The sequence below is a fragment of the Trachypithecus francoisi genome, unplaced genomic scaffold (genome assembly GCF_009764315.1).
Source record: "Trachypithecus francoisi isolate TF-2019V2 unplaced genomic scaffold, Tfra_2.0 Contig01461, whole genome shotgun sequence".
NCBI classification, from domain to species: Eukaryota; Metazoa; Chordata; class Mammalia; order Primates; family Cercopithecidae; genus Trachypithecus; species Trachypithecus francoisi.
This window is the reverse complement of record NW_022681433.1, coordinates 4,439,131-4,462,128: the sequence shown is the minus strand read 5'-3', so window position 1 is coordinate 4,462,128 and position 22,998 is coordinate 4,439,131. Positions and strand designations below refer to the sequence as shown.

General features: G+C 37.4%; 2 protein-coding genes across 5 annotated transcripts in view; one reads left to right on the top strand and one right to left on the bottom strand.

Moving 5' to 3' along the window:
- Positions 1-12,044, bottom strand: part of PROSER1 (proline and serine rich 1) — a 29,152-nt gene extending 17,108 nt beyond the window's left edge. The window contains exons 1-6 of one of the 4 annotated variants that reach the window (XM_033234568.1): positions 11,153-12,044; positions 8,091-8,156; positions 5,616-5,684; positions 3,317-3,411; positions 2,242-2,335; positions 306-416 (exon numbers count right to left, since the gene is read on the bottom strand). In XM_033234568.1, coding sequence (XP_033090459.1) covers positions 306-416; positions 2,242-2,335; positions 3,317-3,411; positions 5,616-5,684; positions 8,091-8,156; positions 11,153-11,197 — 480 coding nt within the window. In that variant the 5' untranslated portion in view covers positions 11,198-12,044. Of the gene's footprint in view, positions 1-305; positions 417-2,241; positions 2,336-3,316; positions 3,412-4,481; positions 4,552-5,615; positions 5,685-8,090; positions 8,159-11,152 lie in introns of those variants that run through there. The other 3 variants (XM_033234576.1, XM_033234593.1, XM_033234585.1) reach the window with 3 other exon arrangements.
- Positions 12,045-12,267: 223 nt separating this feature from the next.
- On the top strand, positions 12,268-22,243 carry NHLRC3 (NHL repeat containing 3). Its single transcript, XM_033234607.1, has 7 exons — positions 12,268-12,678; positions 13,099-13,251; positions 13,524-13,671; positions 15,717-15,917; positions 16,528-16,619; positions 19,179-19,291; positions 19,816-22,243. Exons 1-7 carry the CDS (start codon positions 12,595-12,597, stop codon positions 20,066-20,068), a joined length of 1,044 nt encoding a protein of 347 aa, XP_033090498.1. The 5' UTR covers positions 12,268-12,594; the 3' UTR covers positions 20,069-22,243.
- The last annotated feature ends 755 nt before the right edge of the window (positions 22,244-22,998 follow it).

The following is a 22,998-nucleotide window of genomic DNA, read 5'->3' as shown; positions in this document are numbered from 1 at the left end:
ACTGAATGAAACTGAGATTGTAACAACACTGAGAATTTGAGAACTGTTCCTTTACTAAACGTAAATCAGTGCTTCTAAAGTACTTTGAAAAATAAAACAAAATCATCCTATTTGTCTTGTTCTATAGATTTTATATAAATATCCTTAATACACTGATGAAGCTTAGACACGAACTTTCAATCAGTGGTGAGCCTAGGAATTAAGTTACTGATATAAAATTCCTTTCCTTTAAATACCATTAACTTATTCTACACTTCATACTTAACCATGAGAGGTTTCATATATAGCTATAGAAGTATGCTTACTGGGAAAATTCCATTTATGCGGCTAGGTCTTCCTTTGGGATATGGATTTCCTGGGATCGTTCCACAAGAAGATATCATAGCATGAGGAGCTTTGCAGCCTCCCTTGAAAGCCTGTAATATAACAAAGAAGAGGGGTAGAAAAAAAATTCTTAAAGTCAAGTATTCTGAACACTGGGAAGCTCAGCTAAAAAAAAAATGAGTTAAGGAACAGCACTACATGCAATCTGCTCATACATCATTCAGCACTTACAGTGGTGAATGTGACCAAAAGTAATCAGTAAAATCACTTTATTTAAATGGAACAATTAAAATGGTAACATAATAACGTTGCAACTGACAGACTCAAAGAATGTCTTCACAACAGATTTTGTAAATGGTGTAAAAAAGTCTTTATTATCTAATCTGTCCCATTTCTTCAACTATCAAGAAATAACAGTTCAAATCTACAAACGCCAAGGTCATGTTACATTTGAGGAAAAGAGGACACAGAGATGAAAGAAACATGGTCCCTGCTCTTTACAACCCAGTGGAGGACAACATAAACAAATAACATGACATTGGGTGGTCCAAAGAGCTAAATACCATTGAAAAACCAAGTAATAATGTCCAATATACTGTTATGTATTTATGAGAAATAGTAAAGGAAGGGATTTAGGTCTGTTTATTACTGCATCCTCAGCTTCTAAATGATGCCACACACATACTGAGTTGGTGCTCAATACATATTAATAAATGAATAAACACTGTATTAGGCAACACATATTCCGATGTATCTATATTACGTTATAGAAATATCCAGCTATATGTGTGTGTATATATATATTCCCAAGTATGTACAATGTTATATGTATTACATATTGGTTGTATAAATCCATTCACAAACATACATGTATATTAGCTATATAACCCAGTCCCCCTACTAAATACCCCAACCCTGAAATCATCTGAATTTTTCGCTATAATAAATAATATCGGGGTGAATGCCCTTATATATAAATTTGTATATTTCAACATTTCCTTCAGATAAATTCTTAGAAGTAGAAATTTGGGGCCAAAAAGTATAGATACTTTAAAGGCTCTTCAAGTTTACCTTGTAGAAAAGTTGTACTAACTTACATTGACCAGAGGGCCTATTCCACAGAACACTCAGGCCCAGAAAATTTCTGAGAAGGAAAGTGACATGACTGGAACACTTCATAAGAAAGAAAACTACAGCAGTGATACCCATGTTGCCTTAAAGGTTTTAGTCAAGAAAACTGATGAGGAAGTTACTAAAGTAAAGAAACATGGCTCAGCTCTTAACACTTCCACAACAATGTACGACTAAGGCAAATTTGCCTACCATCCCTGGGCTTCAAGGAGTTTGTGAGTATTAAATAGAGCTGAACTGCCAGGCTCATAATAATTAATTAATTCAGCTTCCAGCCATCACAATCCTACCTTAGAAGTAACTACCTTAGATGACAAATCAAGTTTTCTAGGGTTGGACAAGTACTATTGCTCCAATTCTTATAGATTTTTAACTAATAAGCTGGAGTTTTAACTAATAAACTCGCTTTAATATTCATCTCTTATGAATCTGATTTAAAATAAACTGGTTAACAAAGCAAATTTGAAAAGTTAAGTTCCTAAATAAAGTTTAAAGCAAAAACTTGAAGCCATGACAAAGGTACCAAGGGATCAAGACATAAACATTCCGTGAGGTTCAAGCTGAGTGGCCAACCAACTTCTCACTCTCAAGCCATCTCTTCCCCCTTGAGTGTCCCTGTCAACAGCTCTATTTCCACTCCATAGACCACAGGGATGTTCATTTTTAACCCATTGTACAACAGCATTCGAGTTATTCACCAAAGTTAGTAAGAAGAAAGATGCTTTTTCGCCTTCAACGTTCCGAAGAACCAGCATACCAAGTACATGGCAATCTTCAGAAAACTACCTGTTCAAGTATTCTCTTGCACCGTTTCTTCTCAGACATATTTATCCTGAATAAATCTTCAATAGGACGAGAATTCTGTGCATCAATAATATTCCTACCAAGAAAACACAATTTAGCTTTTTGTTTAAAAACCTGACCATACATAGAGGTAAGCAATCTTTATTTACTGCACAAACATATCTGAGTAAGCTTTCCCCGTGACACAGGGAGAAAAGTGTGACTATTTACTTTTAATAGCTCAGTTTAAATAACATGTTTATATATAAATGTAATAACTGAGGTTTATCTGATTACTGAAAAGTAAAACAGTAATACTGTAAATAAAAAATCACTATTTTGAGATTTTTCAAAATATACTCTCTTCAGTGATAGGATATGGCAAGAGAACCCACCCATGTGCAAAATGCATAAAAGTCATTTTATGCTAAATGTATAAAGTTTTATCTTGTGCTTTATTTTAATTTTGTGCTTTTATGGACACCTATGAATACAAAAAGGACTTAAAAATGTATGTGTTACAAATAAATAACTTATACACTCTTCAGTGACGCAAAGGAGTAGGTTCTTTCCTTGTCTTTTTGAGCTAACATTCATTACGGTCATCTGTCAAATGCTGTGGTAGGTGCTTTCAGACCTTCCGATATTTAGAGTTCATTACTCTATTAAGTGGGTAAGAGTCTTATTTTTACAAGTGAGGCAAATAAGGCTCAGAAAAAATGAGCACTTTGCCAAAAAAAAAAAAAAAAAATTATTGTGTCAGTAACTGAAAGAATCTCCAATTCTTAAATCCCTGTCTTTTCAGAGAAGGAAGGCAAAGCAAATAACTGAAATACAAAAAATCAAATTAAACAATCTTGTTAAGCCCCTTCATTTTATAAGTTATAACCATATGTGTAATAAGTACACTAGATACTTTTTCTCATGAAGAAATCAGAATGTATCCTTATGCTTTTGACTGTATTTTGTTAGAGTTCCTTTTACTATTACAATTTTGACACATTAACACATACTACTTAGACACTTAAAGGCTTCCACATTTTTTCCCAATGAAGTAAAAAGAAAAAGAAATACTTACGAAGCTAACAGTTCAAGAGCAACTAGTTTGTCTTTACTGAAAGTGAAACAGTTGAGTATATTGACCACTTCTGTCGGCTGGACAGCCACCATTTTCTGTTAATACAAAAAATAATTTTATTTTTAACACGTGAAATTTTCATGCCAGAAATTACCTTTTTCTGGAAGTACAGTTAAATGCTCTTAATATAAACATTTTAGATAAAATATATCACATTTTAGGTGAAAACCACTTACTCAAAAGAAAGTTCTAAAAATAAATGAATTATACTTATGTTCTATCAATGTAACCATTTCAGCTGAAGATCTAACGAAGATCTAAGTTCTCCTACAAGCTCTTTTTTTATCCACATTTCACGATGTGTTCACTTACAGAATTAAAAAAATCACAAGTATTACTTTCCTCAGAAAGGTTATATAAAAAGGTTATACTCATACATATGGGAGATTATAAATTGTTCAAAGGTTAGAAAAACATTATTATGCTCCTCAGGGGGCTAAGTATGCCACAGATCAGTGCTTCCATGGTGTTAAACATATTACAGACAAAGGTTACACTAGCCACATAAGGTAGGGGGAAAGCTGGGTTAAACAGGTTTCTCTACTGCAGAACTTTAAGTCTTATTTTAATTTAATGTGCATTGTGATGCAAAAAGATTGTGTGGAAAGTTACATGATTATTTGACTAGGGTACCTTTATTTTTGAAGAACATCCAGAAGATTTGGCCAATTTGGAGATTCACGTTAACAGTGAAGGAAAATTAAAAGCAACATCAACATAAGAAGGAAGACTGGCTAGAATCAATATCCAAAAGTTCCTAAAATTTGGAACAGTGGTTTTCACATACTATTATTTATGCACTACCAGAAGAATTGATAAAACTATATGCCCCTTTGTATATTTTTAAATTGATACCTAACAATTTTATCAGAAGTTTAAATACTCATAAAAAGTCGATTTTCTTAAATACATTTATATAGCTGTAAGAACTTTGAAACTACTAATTTAGCTCATTTAATTTACGGAAATATTTATCAGGTAAACTAATTGGTGAAATCAGTCTTCAGTGAGAGAACAATCAAATCAGACTGACTTTGTTAGAAAAGGTCAGACTTAATTTAATTCAAGTAAGTGTATTGAGTTGTCCCTGTGAAACCCTTCTCACCTCTGAATTTTAAGTCTAAGGCAGGGAAACAGGCAAGCAGGCCTCAGAGTTTTGTTATGAGTTTGTTGTCCTGATAAAATAAAGCAAAGCCCTCATCAATATTCCCCCTGCCTCAGCCTCCTGGGTAATTAGGACTACAGGAGCACACCACCACACCCAGCTAATTTAAAGTTTTTATATTTTTGTAGAGACAGGGTCTCGCTACGTTGCCCAGGCTGGTCTAGAACTCCTGGCCTCAAGTGATCCTCCTACTTCAGCCTCCCAAAGTGCTGGGATTACAGGCTTGGCCACCACCCCGAGCCCCTTATCAGTATTTCTTATGAGCCTCTTTGCTTTGCTCTCCCTCTCAAGAGCAAAGCACTGTCTTTTTGGAACCTGGAGAAACATCTTCACCCCCAGAGAACAGGAGCGGTAACTCTTTCTTTAGTAAAGCAGTAAAAAAGCAAATATTAAAGAGGAGATCAGAAAGTAGCACTAACAGACCCAGATACTTTCCTAGGCTCATCAGTTTAGAAAGTCAAGGATCTGTAAATTGATTCCACTGAAGATACCCAGGCCTGATATTGCTTCAAAAATCTTCCTACACAGCCAGATACTCCTGTGTGATCTAGATGCTCCTGCTGACCTAGGTTCTAGAGCTGTGCTATCCAATATAGTAGCCACTAAGCACATGTACCTATTTGAACTAATTACAATTAAATCAAATTAAATATAGTTCCTCAGATGAGGCATATTCAAGTGGCTACCATAATGGACAGTGCTGATATAAAAATTTCCATCATCACTGAAAATTTATTTGGACAGTACTAACTCTTCTAAGACTAAATAGAAAGATGGTGAAGATAGATATTAAAAAACAGAAGTGCAAAAAACAATTAAGAATTCAAATCCTATATTTTGCTTGCCGGTGACGTTTTCCTCTAACTTGCCAATCAGGACACTGTGGCATACAATTCAAATGTACAGTTTGGAAAATGTTAATTTTTTAACATAGCTATTTTGAATCAAAGTACAATAACGCTTAGAGTTTGCTTTTCTAATGCAAATAAATTACAACTGAAATAAAGTATAGACAACTGGGAGAGTTAAAAATACTTAAATTCTATGTTCTAAAGGAAAAAATAAGTTACTTACATGCTGTAATGCTTTCATTGCCTTCAACTGGGGCTCGGCCCAGGAAAAATATCTCAGCAAATCAACCACCTGAAAACAAAGAACTAACAGCTCTAAAGACAGCATGTTTGCAAATATTTTTGTAAGATTTATTTCAGTACTTGACATTATAATTCAACGTGTGCAGCCCAGGCCCAGGTGATACAGGTGGCACTAAAGTCTGAAAACTGTGCTAATAGAATAGCGACACGCGGTTACGTAACCTTAAATCACTTACAATCAAATAAAATTTAAAAATTCAGTTCCTTAGTGACACAAGCCACGTTTCAAGTGCTCAAGAGCTACATGAGGCTGATAACTACAATAATGCACACTGCAGGAGAGAACATTTCTACCATCACAAAAAGTTCTACTAGACAGCACTGGTCTAGAAAGAAAGAAAAATATACAATACAGAAAAAACAAAGTATCCTAATAAGAAAAGGAGGGTTCAAAGTACTAGACGGAGATCAAATGTCGGCTTAGGGATATAAAGATGGACTGTGAATGGAAAACCTTCCAACGTGAGGGGAGAAGAGCACTCACGAGGGCACAGTGGTAGGTTTGAGTGTAGGCCCACTAACTTTAGTCCTGGTAGGTCTTTCAACTGGAATCTGGAGGACATAAACTCAAATCATAAATCTAGTCCCTTAAGAATGTCAAGAATCAACATGAATTACACTCCAGCAGCCCCTAAATGATACATCATTTGAGAGCTCAGACTGTGCAGCTCAGACCAGCTCCCACTACCACCTAAGAACTTTAAACAAATGAGGGAAGCATTATGAGACAGCCAGTAAGCGGTGAACACAGGGCATAAAGATCAGGACACTGAGGTCTCAGCATGATCACCACCACCCTGTTTCACTGCCTCAAAAGATGCTCCAAAGGGGGAAAAAAGTGATACAAGAAGACAGTTCCCGAAAATACGCTAAAAAAAAAAAAAAATTTTTACTCCTTATAAAGAGAAACATATATAGCAAATAAGTATTATGTATACTTTCCAATTAATTTGATAAAAGTGTATGTCCTTAAAATTTTGATGGAAATAATATTCTTAATATCTAATAAATGCTATATTTTACCAACCATAAAATTTTACAAGCCACCATATCTAAGATACAAAGAAAAATCTTTAATACAATAAGCTCATTTAGAAAGTAGGCTTAATAAACTTTGTAATGACTTTAGCAAAATGGAAACATCACTCAGGGTGGTACATCACATACACACAAGAAAAAAATGCTATTAGCTGTAAGAAATTATAAATCTTTTTAAAACATTTAAATTTTTTTTTTTTTGAGACAAAACTTTTGCTCTGTCACCCAGGCTGGAGTGCAATGGTGCGATTTTGGCACACTGCAAGCTCCGCCTCCTGGGTTCAAGTGATTCTCGATTACAGGTACCAGTCATCATGCCCGGCTCATTTTTGTATTTTTGTAGAGATGGGGTTTCACCATGTTGGCTAGTCTGGTCTTGAACTCCTGACTTCAAGTAATCCGCCTGCCTCGGCCTCCCAAAGTGCTGGGACTACAGGTGTGAGCCACTGTGCCTGGCCAAAACATTTAAATTTTTAAGAGCATAAAGTAACTTTGTAAAGCAATGGGAAAGCTGAAAAACTGACATAAAGACAACAAGTGCAAATCATAAAGGAGCTTTTGAGAATTTAGTGGGCAGAACTTCTATAGGCTTAAGGTCATTCATGCTTTCAAGGTTTGAAGTTCTTGAGAAACCAATGAAAAGTTGGACCATTTACTAACTCAATTGGAGCATTTATTAACTCAATACATAATTTATTGTCCATCCTTTCCCTGAGCTGTTCTCCAGACATTCTTATTAATATTTATGCCTGATTTCTCTATCAAGAATTTTCCAACTATCCCTCAGAAACATGCCCCCTTGCGTGTGTGACACACATTTATTTTAATTAGCAAACTGCCCTAAGGTGGAATGGGAGTTTTCACTAAACCATCACGCTTAAAATGTTAATAATCCGGCAGTTACAGCAACTACTTATTAATAACACTGTGTATTTTTCTTACTGTTGAAATTTTTATTTAGTGGCTTCATATAAAAACATTTCATTATTTGTTCACATTTTCTTTTATATTACGTGATGAATTTTGTAATTGTCTTACATGTAACTATAAAAATTTGGGTAAATTTACCATTACAAGTTTCTAAACCTTTGATATTGTGCCAGAACCATAAACACTTTGAATTGCTTTAAGATCCTATATTTAAAATCATTTTAAAATAGGAATTGGGGTGAAAGTGGAGAGGTGCTTAGTCCCTGAATTATAAATTCTGTGAAGTTTTCTGCCAAAACTGAGAGCTTCTCGAGTTCCTGAATAAATACAGCAAAAAGGTAAAAGCAATTCTGAATTCGGCCAGCAGACATTAACCAGAACATTGGTATAAAAAGAAGGCTTTGTTTAAACAAATAATGAGGAATACCTGTTCACTAGAAAAGTATCCATGCACATATTCAATTGCTTTTAATTTGTATTCTGTCAAAACAGCCTAAAAAAAAAACACACACACACACACAGTAAAACAGCATTAATATACGGAAACAGCACAGTAATAAGCATCTATCAAAACTGCCTAAGCAACTCAACAGGGGCAGGTCTGCTTCAGCCCTGTCATGCAGAGGAACTAAGGTCACTGTGGTGAGAGGCCCTTCCTTCCACCTTTCCAGGTTCCCTACTGTGAGGGACACACTGAGCAAGCAGGAAGATCTGCTGGGCTTCCCTACCCGCTTCTACAAGGAAAGGGAATACAATTGTAATAGACATGATTCAACATTAGCACGCGTTACATTTAGAATTCCTAGATACGTAAATAGTTTCAAAACATTCCAAATCCAATCATATTGTCATTTTTAAGATTAAACATATCAGATGTTGTTACTCATCAATTATTGAATATCTATGTGCTAAGTGACAGGACGCAAGAATAAGACAAGGTCTAGTTGAGGCTCTCAGTATTTCTATAGGGATATAAGAATGCAAGAAGCCCTGAATTCGTTGTCTGCGCCTGCCACTAAACTGGCAGTGTAGACTTTGAGAGGTATTTTAATTCCCTTTGAGCTTCCTCACTCATACAGGGAACACCATTCACTAACCCCAAAGAGTTACTATGAAAACTGTAATAGCGGACATTAGATGTGACACATAATAGGTAATCAGTAAGTGATGGTTCCTTTCCTTTATGGAATCTCTCAGCAGGTGAGGGAGAAGTTGGTGGCTTTGATGCAGTACTATCTAGAGCTCACTAAAATCACATAGGCTCCTCCCCTGCAGCTATTTGCTCATCTTAGAGATGGAATCAGCTATCTTAAGTCGGTTGCCACTAATCATTAAAAATGAACTAATCCCTTTGCTTGTACTACAAAATAATTATCATCATATTTTTCACATGTATCATTCTGCTAGGAAAAAGTATTATGACCAGTCAACTGAAGTATCCTGCGTGCTCAGTAGTTCAATATTCACTGAAAAGGGAGAAAAAGGCATTCTAAATAATGTACTCCTAGGAGTTTTACTATCAATATAATAATCGGACACAGTCAAATACAAGTTTCTGAACAAAGTCTTGGATTGTACTGATGCCAAGTCGTATCTCAATTCTTCCATCAATGCCTGAGAGGCCCAGCTGTAACCCCAGGCAGGACAGCATGGTGCTCTGCAAGCATAGTTTGAATAGGACCCACTGCCCCTAACTTCCCACCTGGGGAGTCTTGAGCTGACTAGTTAACCTCACAGAGAGTAGGCCGCCAGCTTTAAGTAAGAAGTACAGTGCCTACACCTCGTGGGTTGTAAGGAGAATCAAAACAAATCATGACTGGAGAAGTGCTTAAAAACAGGCTCACAAAGTAAGTGCTCACTAATTAATAGTTATTACTCCCTCCTTTTTGAGTAATCAATCAAGCATTGCTTTTTTCCCCCTTTCTACTCCCTTTCCCAGTTCTTCGGCTAGTGGCTTCTTAAATGCCACTAGTTTTAAATGACAGTAATAACAATCAGTATTATCTATTATATAAACTCACTGTGATACTCAAGAGATGACCTGGTTTAAACTTACATTCACAAAGAGCAATTTTTAAAAAAATCAACAGTAATGCTCATATTTAGATATGCCAATATTTTATTCCATTTTAATAGACCATGACAATACTGATGTATCGAATCATTTGGCAAAGCCAGCAGAAGACATGTTTTAACTGCTGACCAGAAATACAGACTTAAGTTGCCATCTCATGTGAACAGGACTTTCGTATCTGGAAAATTTCCCTATTCCCCTCTTTAGAATTTACTGTGACATATTTATGACCTAGGAAGAGAATATGCACACCGAGACCCTGTATCTTCCAAAAGAAAAAATCTGCTGGTCTACTTGGACTCACCAATTATTTTCTCATGAAAAGTAATTAAAAATCAGCTTATGAACAAATTCTGACAAATTCCTAGGCATAGAGTTAGCAAACCAACATTTTATTTCAAAAATTAATTGGACACATTGGATTTGCAAAAGCAGAATTTGTTCAAAAAAGAACGTTCAGTATAATCAAATAGGAAAACTCAAACACGTCAATTTGAAAAACCAAAAAAAAGCTGTATAAAACCAAAGTAAAAGTGCAAGACCAGAGACAATTTTAGTAACACCTTTGTAAACTGAAATAAGCACCAGAGCACATGGGAACAATTTCTTCCGTTGCAGTCAAGGGTCGTAAAGGTATGCAGGTGAGGAAGAATAATTGCCCGGAAGGCCGAAGGAAAGCACCGTGTGTTGATGTAACGATGGTACATCAAGTCCTTACATTTTAAAATAAGTAACTTTTCGGTATTTTTGTGCTTGAGATATTGTTAGGCTCAAGACTACCTTCCAGAATTGTTGCTGTCTGGTTCACTCTGGGAGATGGGACCCACACAATAGCCTCAAAAAGTAGCAAAAACTTGGAAAGCAGGAGAAAAAATTTTGCACTTCAAGGTATTGACGGCCAATTCCTAAGAACGTGACTTTAAACTTAATGCCACACTTAACATCAGGACACGAATTTTGCATGGCCAACGCAAAAAATATATTCTACCTTATGCTTAGATTTGAAAACCCCATCATAATAACTACCATAAAAGAAACTTTCTGCGTATTACCTCTAGTTTTCAGTCACTCTTGTGTGACTGAAAGATGAGGCAATAAACTCAAAAATACTAAACCACTTGCCCCAAAGTACAGAGCTATTAAGGATTTGTAAAGCAGGCTTTGGAACGGAGGGCCGTCTGAGTATCATTCCCACGACACCGCGCTGAGTCTCAAATTCGGCGTTAACATAACTTAATTTCTATTTGTATTGGAAACGTATCAAGATACAAACTCCTCCATTACACGTGAGAATGCAAACCAATTTGGCAATCCTAGGATCCTCATTCTGCACAATCTGCACACAGTACCTCAAAGAGAGTCTAAACCACGAAAATTCATCTCATAAAATAATTCCTGGAATCGAGTGTAATTACCTTTCTAATTTCATCCAGCACCATTTCAAAGGACTTTTTATCCATCTTGACTACTACCCCGACGTGGTTTTAACAGTTATACTTGCAATTACAAGACGTTCATCCCTGGTCAGCTCCGCCGATAGTAAAAATATTTATAGTTGAGGAGGAAAAAGACTCCACGAGCAAGAGAGGATGCGAAGAGGTAGAGAGTATCGCAAACTTCGCAAAAAAAATTTCTAAAAACTGAGACTCAGAAAAACTTTTTTTTATTAGAAAGAAAAAACACTCCAGTCAGGCTTCCCCAGCTTATTCACACAATGCTTCAGGGCACCTCGGGCAAGAGCCAGGTCCCCCGAGTTCTGCAGAAAAACCCGGGCTCCGCGGCGGGGCTGAGCGCCGTTTCCCTGCAGCTGAGGGCCAGGTGCAGCCACAGGTAGCTCTTGAAGCCGCTTGCCCAGGTGGAGCGGCCGGCAGAGCAGAAACACCTGCACTCGGAGTCCACGGGCGGCGGGGAGGGAGGCGCCGGTCTCTCGACCCGCACCTGCGCCTCGGCCGCCGGCCGCGACCCTCACCGCCGCGAACCCAGACGCATGGTCCGGCTCGCGCTCATCCCCAGCCGCGGCGCTCGACTCCTGGGTACCTCGGCCCCGGCAGCAGGCGGGCCGGCAGGCTCTTTGTTACCAGCTGCTGCGGCTTCCGGGAGCGGGCCGGCGGCTGGAGAGCACCGGGAGCCGGGCGAAGAGGGGCACGGCCTCGCATAGGGGGACTCCGGAAAAACGCAGCCCCAACAGCGCCAGGCGCCCTGCCTGCTTACCCCTACAGCCCCCACCAGCTCATGGGGACCTACTATAGGGCCAGTCGCGCCCAAGTAAACTCAACACTGCGCAGCCAGCTTGGGCCCCTCTTTCCTGAAAGCCAGAGGTGGGGTCCTGGTGTGGGAACATAGGCATCCATAGCGTATGCCTGGATGGCAGGAATAGGATGTGGCAAAAATCCTTCCCGAAGCCTAGCTGTCGTTATTTTGAATGTCATCCCCACTATACCTCATGTTTGAGTGTGCGATCTTTTGATTTTGCCGTCTGAATTAAAAAGAATAAATGGCGAGCGATTAAGGCATATCTACGGGCGCCCATACTTTGGTGGCCGCCGGAAGTCAGCGGCGCGGACTGCCCTGCGGGCGGGAAAGTGTGGTCACTGGGTGAGCCCGAAGCACCTGACATAAGGGCGGGGACCCCGAAATGCACACGAAGTGCGGAACTGGTCTTCTTTGATTTTCGTTCGCCCTGGCCTCTGTTCCCTTTCGTACTCAAAGCTCGTGCCTTCAGGGAGGGGAAACCGGAGATAGGGTCTTCGGGCCCCGGGCAGACCCTCTGTGCCGCTACAAACCGTTCGGGCCTGAGGCTGTCAGGTCCTCCCCCAGACCCCTGCGGACCCTCCCTTGCCTGGCTTCCCGTCTGGTCATGGCGAGATTCTGGGTCTGCGTAGCCGGTGCTGGCTTCTTTCTTGCATTTCTGGTTTTGCATTCGCGTTTTTGTGGCTCTCCAGTGAGTTGGGTAGTGAGGAAATGACTGTCGGGTGTGCGGATAGCCCTGTTGGGAGGCGTCGCCACGGTCGTGGGATGGAGGTGGCAGGCCCTGGTGCCCTCAGTAGCTTGTCTCAAAGCTTGCACCTGGGTCCGAACTGCCTTGACTGTTATAAAATTTGAGTTTAAAAATCTGTGTATGTTACATCGCCATTTTCCTCTTTCCCAACTCCTACTACACCCTCAAATAATTTGCAGACTTCTATTGTGGTCGTGTTGGTCTTTAGGCATATCAGCCCATTTCTTTGGAATTATTTCTGTCCGGCAAACTTCTAATTGTCAAGGCATGCTTAACAATAAGCCCTGTTACCACCCGCCCCTCCCCCCCCTTTTTTCTTACCTACAGGGTAAACTAAATCTGAATTGTCTGATTTTATTTAAGGTTTTGAGGAACTTTACTTTCGCAGTTTCCTGGAGAACTGAGAAAATTCTTTACCGGCTGGATGTGGATTGGCCTAAGCACCCAGAATATTTTAGCGGAACAACATTTTGTGTTGCAGTTGACTCCCTCAACGGATTGGTTTACATAGGTCAAGTAAGTAAAATAGAGATTTAAAAAAATTATGAACACGAAACAACAGCCTTCCTGTGTTGCTGTAGTAACTGACCATATGCGTTTATATCATGCTAATTGTGCAATTTATTTTTGAGTTGGTTTCAAGTATTTTGGTTTAGAAATTTGGTTAGATTTTGAAAGTGGTTTTTGAAATATTAGTAAAATTCTCAGTTATTTCTTTTTCTTCGCCAAGATACAGATTACCTTTCCTTAAAACTGATCCTAACAAGTTATTTTTTGTATACCTTCAGAGAGGGGATAACATCCCAAAGATATTAGTGTTCACAGAGGATGGATATTTCCTACGAGCCTGGAATTACACAGTTGACACACCTCATGGTATATTTGCAGCCAGTACTCTATATGAACAATCCATCTGGATCACGGATGTAGGAAGTGGTATGTATAGTAATATCTATTAAATTATCTTACTGGAAATCGCATCTTTGCACATGTCCTTGTTTGTATTGTTTAAAGTCAGAGTTGCTGAATCTAATTGTAATTTCTTTAACGATTCGTGAAATCACATGTTTTTAACAAACTTTGTATTATGCTTCTGTGGAATTAAGAAATTTGACAAGGAGGCTGTTAATATGATCTTTCCTTGAACTTGTCTAGGGACTTTTCCTCTTTAAAGCATCAGTTGCTCTTCTCAGATTAAATAACTCTAAACTGAAGCCAAATAAAGTGGCAGTCTCTAAAAGCAATGACTGGAATCCTTGACTCTTATTTTCCTTTTCCAGTTCTCTTTCATAAAAGATTGTGAAATCGTAACTGCTTTGTTGCTCAAAGTGCAAAGATTGCAGAAATTGGTGTCAATGTTTTTGAAATTCTGACTGAAGTACGTCTGAAATCTTCCTGCCATCAAATATTTTTAGTACAAAAAAGCTGAAAAATGAAGTGAGCACAGCTGAATGGCAGCTATGGAGAAAGTGTTCAGAGAAACAATTCACCTGTGGCTGTAGCTTAAGGCAATACCTGAGATGTCCTGGCATTACCCTAGGAATTCAGGAAGAAATGGGATTATAAAGACATTATTTCTGGTATTCCTTGGCCCAGTTATGTTCTTGAATTCAGGGACATCTTGGTTCTGCAGTCCTGGCTGATTCAGATACCATTTTTTAGAGATAATGAGTTCTCAGTTTCTGTAAGTAGTGCCATTATCGCAGCTGTTCTCAGAACCCATAAGATTTCTGGGCCTCAGCTGATGGCCCATTTATTTCATGCTGTGTTTTACATAGTAAGATTCTGGTTCAACCAAAAAAAATGTATAGATTATCACTGAGTGAATTGTAATACTGTAATGAGAGTCTATTTTCACTTTTTTCCTGAAGATCCAACTGTTAAACACCATTACTTTTAGTTCATTTTATTCATGTGATTTTTAAAAATGGGACTTCAGTGATTCCCAGAAATAAAAAGAGCACAGATGATCTCTTCATTTTTTCCATTACAGCTAATTTTCTACCCAGAGATCTGAAGACAGTTTTATGTTCCTATTTCCCAAAGGAATAAATTTCCTCTAATGAAAAATAGGGCTACAAATTAGCCATTTTTTTAAAAAAAATGTTTTATTGGTAGTCTTTTTTGCTAGTTTTTAGAAACTTGGAGGCTTATGTGTTTTTTATTGCTATAAACTTTAGCTCAACTGTCCAAAAGTATAATAATAAATTATTTAACATAGAATTGTAATGCAAGCTGATTCACTTTCTGGTAAGCTCAATGTATCCAGTTTGTCTTTTGAATACCTATCAATTAATTTGGTATATGTACCTTCAAATTGATTTATGTTAACTGCTTTATGATATTCCCTTATTAATAGTCTGCTTTATGCTCTTGCTTGTTAATTTTAACTTAAAGAAATTTTAACGTGAGAAAATAAGATACTCATGATTTACAAAGATTATTTTCTTCTTAGCAAAGAAAAGTTGAGGGGTGGCATTTTGAATGTCTCCACAAGGTGAAAATACAGTTAAAAAAAAAAAAATCTGTACCCTAGAGAACGTTTTTGTTGACTGACTGAAATTTAAGATCTGTATGTGAATGATTAAAGTAACAGTTTCAAATATGAGTTGTTCCCTTTACATTTTCTTCTTGATTGCTTTTCATAAGCAATGCTTATTCAAGGTCTCAAAAGATTAAAAAAGAAAATGCTACCCCAGTACTTTAACATTCTGAGTTTCCCGTATAATGAGTCAATTATGGGGATGTTATTTATTTGAATTTAGAATCCGCTTATTTTGTACTAATGGAGATTTTAATTCGTGATCAAATTTGGCTATAATTTACAAAGAAGCTATAGTGCTTGCTATGTGTAATTTCCTAAGTCTATCAACTATTTATTACTGTTTAATTCTATCAAATTTTTGCTCTTAGCTTACTTGAAAAATCTGAATGTTTGTATAGTGGTTTTATTTGTGAGATGTACATATCTATCTTTATAGGATTCTTTGGTCATACTGTTAAAAAATACAGTTCTTTTGGTGATCTTGTTCAAGTCTTGGGTACTCCAGGCAAAAAAGGCACTGGTTTGAATCCTTTGCAGTTTGATAACCCAGCAGAATTATATGTAGAGGACACAGGAGATATTTACATTGTGGATGGAGATGGAGGATTGAATAACAGATTGATCAAACTGTCCCAAGGTACATGACTTAATTGTTTATGGTATTATAAAAATATAAATTGGATTGAATTTGTCTGATACTTGGTATAATGTTTTAAGTGTTGTGTATGAAGTGGTGTGTAAAGAGCTAAGTGTATTACTGCCAGAAAACTGAAAAACAGATGAGTATGATTGCCCACAATAAATGATCCTGATAACAGGCTGACTTTCTTCACCAAGGGCTAGGAGATTCCTCCAAAAGTAACTGGCAACAGTATGAGAATTTCTAATGGGCTCAGTAGCTAAGTGTGTATCCTATTCAATTAAGCGTGTAGAAATTAGAAACCTAGAAGTCCAGAGTCGAGTATCCTACAGGCTGATTCATCTGCAAGCATTTTATTGAGTGCCCTTTCTCTGTCCTCTCTAGTATCAGGAGGTGCAGATCTGTTATGTATGAAACAATGAAATGTAGTCTATGGTGTTGATTCCTAAAGCAAAATCAACTTAGGAGGAGAAACTAAAGCCGAGAAAGCATAGTCAAGTGAACCGGCGGTGTAATTAAATAGTTCTTTGTAACCTGTTTCATAAAATATGCAAATGCATGAGACATTCTCTTTGTTGTTCTGACTATATATTTTTACCATTTATAGATTTCATGATCCTTTGGCTGCATGGAGAAAATGGGACAGGGCCTGCTAAGTTCAACATACCTCACAGTGTTACACTTGATTCGGCTGGTCGGGTAAAAATACAGTGTCATTGTATCTGGGACTATGCATCTGAATATGTTTGTGCATGTGTCTCTGTGTGTGTATGTGTGTGTGTGTGTCTGTGTCTGGGCATGTATATATAGATTGTGGTATACATGTGTGGGCATGTGGAGACGTGTGTTAGTGGGTATGTCTGGGTAATTACTCTGGGGCTGGGTGTGTACACATACTCCCTTACAAATGTTTGAGTTGTATAGTGAGGGGGTTCCCCAAATATTTAGAAATGAGCAAAATGGATTTCCTGTACCATTTAAAAGGATAGAAGGAACAAATAATGGATCTGAACTTAAAGTTACCTGAAAGACAAAGTTGCCTGCTTACTGGGAAAACTCCACTAAAAGTGTTTGAATATCTTTTCACTTCTCAAGAAAAAAGTGCTGATCTAAAGTGGAGTGGGAGAGGTTAATCTTGGAAGTTTGAAAAAGAGTCACCTAGGCAAACTCTTGTTCTCACTAGCTCCACTTTGTTTAGGGAACAGAAAACTTTAGCCAACAAATTTCAATCAATTCTCTCTTTTCTGCCCTACTCACTACTATCTCTTTTGCCTTTACTCAACTTCTAAGCATAGATCTCACTTCTTTGAGGTTACCTTTTCACAACAAAACCCCCACCAAAAAATTTGTATATTAGTTTCTCCTCCTTTTCCTATAGCAGCCTGTACTTCCTATCATAGTAGCTATCATGCTATATTATGATCATTTGTCTGTCTCCCCTAATAGATGTTAGGCTGTTGAGAGTGCTTACTGAATCTCTTTTGCTTTATTTCTTAGTGCTTAGTACATAGTCATATTTATTTATTAAATGACTAAATGTCTTGACACACAATGGATACATTAGGCTGCTTGCCTTCATACCATTAGGCATTTAATCCATTTCTACTTCCGATTCAGTGCTCAGCAAACAAACTTCTAATTATGACTTGGCTTCCTAATCATAATTGATTGACAGAAATGAGAATGTTTTGATCATTAAATCTTCTGATCTGCCATAAGACGTTAATCAACCATGTGAACTTTGTATGTAAATTGGGAACTGGAAAGTTTAAACTTTTGCACATTATCCTTCTGAGCTTGGGTGACTCATTGTGTGCTACAAAAAAAGAATCAAATTTCAGAGCATGCAAAACCTTGACCCAGGTAAATTCATCATGGTGAGGAACACCCTTCTAAAAGGCCTTGGAAATCATCTGATGGGGGTACTCTGGCGTTCCTGAGTGATAAAGAGTGTCAATTATAACACAATTGTTTTATAACAATAGCAATTCTGTTCTGAGTATTTTACATAATTAACTCATTTAATCATCACCACGACCCTATATGAAAGGTTAGTCAGTTCCAGACTTCTTGTTATGTATTAAACAGGAGTTCCCATAATCAAAATTCACAGAATGTTGAGCAGGAAAGATGATACTACAATCTAAAGTATCATTCCATCCTAGGGTGTAAACTGTACTTCTTCCTTGGTCATTTATCTGGTATACTAATCTCAAAATCTTTAAGAAAACCCATCCTTAATAAAGGATCATAGATCAGGAAAAGACCTTGAGAAACTGCTTTATTTTGGCATCAATAACGTTTCTTAAATGGTGTAGTGAGTTTTGATTTGTTTCTGATTGGAGATGAATTCAGTGGCTACCAAAATTCACACACATTGATGAAGTTGTAGTCAGGGTTACCGCTGAAGAAATAATCTCTCAATCCACAAACCCAAGAAATCCAAAGAACCAAAAGCAGGGACGTAGAAGTAAAGAGGACTGACCCACTCCCAGTGCATTATTTCATACCTCTCTACAACCCTGGCCATAAGTCATCAAAAACCATTTCCTTTTATGCTTTAAGTTGCATGCATGTAGCCATGAAATGTCATTTACAATGCATCTCACTTCTTGTCTTATAACAAGTTCCTTAATAACCCATTACAGTGTATAACAAATCTAAATTAAACCTATTACCGTTCTTTATGTGTTGCTAAAATATCTCAAGCTTCTTCTTTAGTTCGTTCAGCACTCTGTACATATCTTGGTAATAGCAGGTATGGGTTTAATGATACTGCAATCTGAATGAATACCTCACATCCTGCTATCTTGAGCTCTTGAGAAGTAAGGCTGCTTTTCTTTGTCACGTTGCCTGGCCCAGGAGCTGACAAGCCAGTAGCACTCATTGAAAAATGAATGCTTGTTAAAGGAATGAATGAATGTTGTCACTTTTCATTATCTACTGATCCCCTGCATTATGGTAGAATACTCCAGCTTTTTAGTTATTCACACATTTAGAACAGTAGACAGAGTATTATAAGCTTTGGGTTAAGACGGCTTTGGGTTGTGCCTCTTCCGCTTGTAAGCTCACTTCAGAGAAGGTAACCTTTCTGAACTTTAGTTTTTCCTCATCTGAAAATGGGACTTATACTACCTTCTTTGGAATCCTCTTAAGTGAGATAGTGTATGTGAAACTAGTGAAAATAAATATTCTTTTCCCTTTTTTTTCCTCATATTATGGATATTTTTCAATTGACTTTTTGTGTGTGTTTCTCAGGTGTGGGTTGCTGACCGAGGAAATAAAAGAATCCAAGTATTTGATAAAGACACTGGGGAGTGGTTAGGAGCATGGAATAATTGTTTCACAGAAGAGGGACCTTCTTCAGTCAGGTAATTGTTTCATTTTATTGCAAAATGCTTGTTTTAGTTAGTGTACATATCTCACTTCTCTGAATAGCTAGCTGAAAGTTTAAAATGTTTATTGTTAATTTTGAATCAGGGGAAAATGGAAATATACAGAGAAATTTGATATCCGAGATTTTCAGATCCGAGAAAAAGTGAACACAAAAAATAACATGCTAGACCTCTCCTCTAGCCTTTACTTGGTAAATTTTTAAACACAGGACAAAACCAAACCCAGCCTAATGGCAGTTCTTCATTAGTTTCATTTTGTGGACTATGATATTGATACTTTTAAAAACTTTAAGCTAATCTTTTGCTTTGCTTACCATCAGGGACATCTTATTCCCTCATAAACAGAATTAGATGAAATTCAAGTTCTCCTTAAAAGAATCATTCAGCAAGTAGATGCCTACTGTTGTTTGGCACAGTAGGGGATTAAAATGTTGAAAAAAAAAAAAAAACCTTATGTTTGTTTCACAGACATTTATTATGTTAAATGTCTTTCTCCTTAGATTTACTCCTGATGGGAACTACTTGATTGTGGCCCAGCTGAATCTTAGCAGGCTCTCAGTTGTCGCAGCACCCCCGGTGGGAAGCATTGGGGAGTGTTCTGTGATCAGCACAATCCAACTAGCAGATCAGGTTTTGCCACATCTCCTGGAAGTCGACAAAAAGACTGGAGCGGTCTATGTAGCAGAAATTGGAGCAAAACAAGTACAAAAATATGTCCCTTTGAATAGCTATGTTCCTGCATTTGGTTCATAATGTTTCTTTCCTGCGAATATTTCAAGTGGCAGTTCAGATTCTCAAATTCACTAACTGCTTAAAAATGATGTTCAAGCACAAGAATTTACTTTTCTAGTATAAAAGATCTAGTATCAGAAAGATTTGTTTTTATATCATTAAGAATCATATATTTTGTTGCCCTCTTGGGACTTAGTTTTATTTGTAAGTGTATAAGGACATTTTAATGAAAGGAACGTAACTGAAAAGTGAGGTTAGGAAGAGGGACTAAGGTCGCAACCTCATTATTTGCCCTGGTAGACTGATTGTCCCTGGGTAAAAAAATGGGAATAAAAATGAGCTTGCAGGATAATTTATTAAATTTCATGTGAAGAACTCCAGACCTCCAGATTGTGCAACTAACATAAAATGAGCTGCTTGAGAGATTGTAAATAGGATGAACTATTGATTAATTTGAGTACCCACAGAGTGCTGTGTCTTGACGACATAAAAATGAAGAAGCAGGGTTGCCTTTTGAGTAGCTTCCAGTCCAGTGGGGAGACAAGCGGGCAAACAGTCACAACACAGCAAAAGCGACCTTGGAGCATAGTGGGACTTTTGGAGTAGGAGCGCTGCATTTGACTGAGGGAGTCATGGATACTTCGCAGAAGTTAATTTGAGCTCAGACTTGAAAACAGGAAGAACTTACCAAGGGACAAGGAGGAGAAAACAGTAATTTCCATGTAAAGAAGGTATAAAAAGTTAGAAACGTACTGTAAAGTTTGGTAGGCTTTAAGCTTTTGTTAAAGCCCAACTTGGCTTTTGTCCATTACCTATAAGATACTTAACGTCAATCAGCCTTTAAATGTAGGAATAAAATGGCTGGCATCTAAGCACTTTACTAAAAGAGGTTTTTACAAATAACCAAGGATTGTAGAGCTTCCTTCTCTTTTTTTTTCTTTTTCTTTCTTTTTTTTGTTTTACATGAACTCAACTTATTCCTAACATTTGTCTACCTCAAAGAAATTTCAAGATTATTCAGATAACCTAGATATGTGCCAAATCCTTTGAGCTGTTAAGATGGATAATTTCCTGCTTTCCTCCTGTACATCTCCTCGCACCCTCTCCTTTGGTCTGAATATTGGCTTTCCAACTAAGACCTTTTTTTTTTCAGTTTGTTTTAGCTTATTATAGGTTTTGGAGGAACTTTGCCATTTTATAATCTTTCAAATCATTCTTCCCTCTTCCTCGCATCAGCTTCCTCTTTTCCCAGTGTTTTACTGTAAATTGTGTAGCCTATGACAAATCTTGAGCTGACTCTGCTCTTCACCTGTTATGGCTGGAGTAGTTTCCAGACCTGAAGGGACTCACACTTGTTTTGATGCTTGGATCACATCTCCGTGTGGTTAAGAAGGTAAATCTACCAACAGGAAGCCCTGTACTCTGTATTCTAAGGCCTTCGATAAATGTCTTTATCGAATATGGACTATATGACCTTAAACAAGTCACCTTAGTTTTCAGTGAAATGGGAACATCATTGTCTCCTCTTTCGTGAATGCTGTGAGAATCAGATGTGCAACAGATACAGACTTGCCCTTTGAAATCTATACCTCTGGATACATTAGAGGCATTTTATTAACAAAGGCCCTTCTAAATGTGCTACATATCTGACAATAGCTGTCAGATTTGTCTTAATTTTGTGTTTATAGCATTTATCAAAACGTATCCTCATAGACTTTATGCAGATTAGCTAATATGGTCAATTGATTTGGATAAAAGAAAGTAATTTCAGGGTTTGTTTTTAAGCCAGGACAAGAAGTGCAAGTGCCTCTTTGAAGTAATTTAGGCTAGGTAAACTGATTTTGAAATTTCAAAATGTTTTATTTTACTTTGTTTTATGAAGCCAGGACAAGAAGTGCAAATGCCTCTTTGAAGCAGTTTAGGCTAGGTAAACGAATTTTGCCAATTCAAAAGTTTTATTTTACTTTGTTTTATATCAGAGTCTTATAAAACCTGCTGCAAATGTTTCTGAATATCTTTGTAAAAGTGTTTTATTAGTATACCTGTGATTATAGTACTTCACTTTTTTCATTTGGATTAATTAGTTAAATGAATGAGAAATGTGTTATGTTTTCTACTAAAAAGTATAAATTAAAATTTTGGCAAGAAAAGGCAATATTATCTGGCTCCCCAATTATAGTTTGATTTTATTGTCACAAAAGCAGTCTATAACTCTTTATTCATTTAAAGAATTTCAACAATTATGAAATCACAAGTTGATGCTGAAAGAATATCCTGCTTTTCACACATATAGGGTGTAAGCTGATGTGCGTAAATATGACTAGAAGTTGCTTACAACATTTAAAGAATGTAGCTTGTTTTGAGGTGGTGGGCAGGTACAACTGACAGTATTAACTAGCTAATTGTCTACATTTCTGCATTAAAAGTGGAACATCTTTATTCTTCTACTTTTTAGGTCTGTTCTTGGAGTAGGGGAGGGGAGAAAGTGTTCTAAATCAGAAAACCAAAGACTGTAGATTTAGCTATATCTTTCCTTACCTGTACCATCAGATTGGGTCTTTCAAGTGGAATATTTATCAAGCAGAGAAAACTTGGATGAAATCTGATGGCAAACAAAGATTTACCACAAACTATTATTATTATCATTATTATTATTTTGAGACAGAATCTCGCTCTGTTGCCCAGGCTGGAGTGCAGTGGCGTGATCTCACTGCAAGCTCCGCCTCCCGGGTTCACGCCATTCTCCTGCCTCAGCCTCCCGAGTAGCTGGGACTACAGGCGCCCGCCACCACGCCCGCCTAATTATTTTTATTTTTATTTTTAGTAGAGACGGGGTTTCACCGTGTTAGCCAGGATGGTCTCGATCTCCTGACCTCATGATCCGTCTGCCTCAGCCTCCCAAACTGCTGGGATTATGTTCGTAGGTCACTTAACAGATTAAAAGACTGCTT

Excerpts from the sequence above, each read along its gene's own strand:
- NHLRC3 (XM_033234607.1), top strand. The coding sequence starts at position 12,595 with ATGGCGAGATTCTGGGTCTGCGTAGCCGGTGCTGGCTTCTTTCTTGCA. Across the intron at positions 12,679-13,098 it reads CGCGTTTTTGTGGCTCTCCA|GTTTTGAGGAACTTTACTTT; the intron begins GTGAGTTGGGTA and ends ATTTTATTTAAG. Across the intron at positions 13,252-13,523 it reads GATTGGTTTACATAGGTCAA|AGAGGGGATAACATCCCAAA; the intron begins GTAAGTAAAATA and ends GTATACCTTCAG.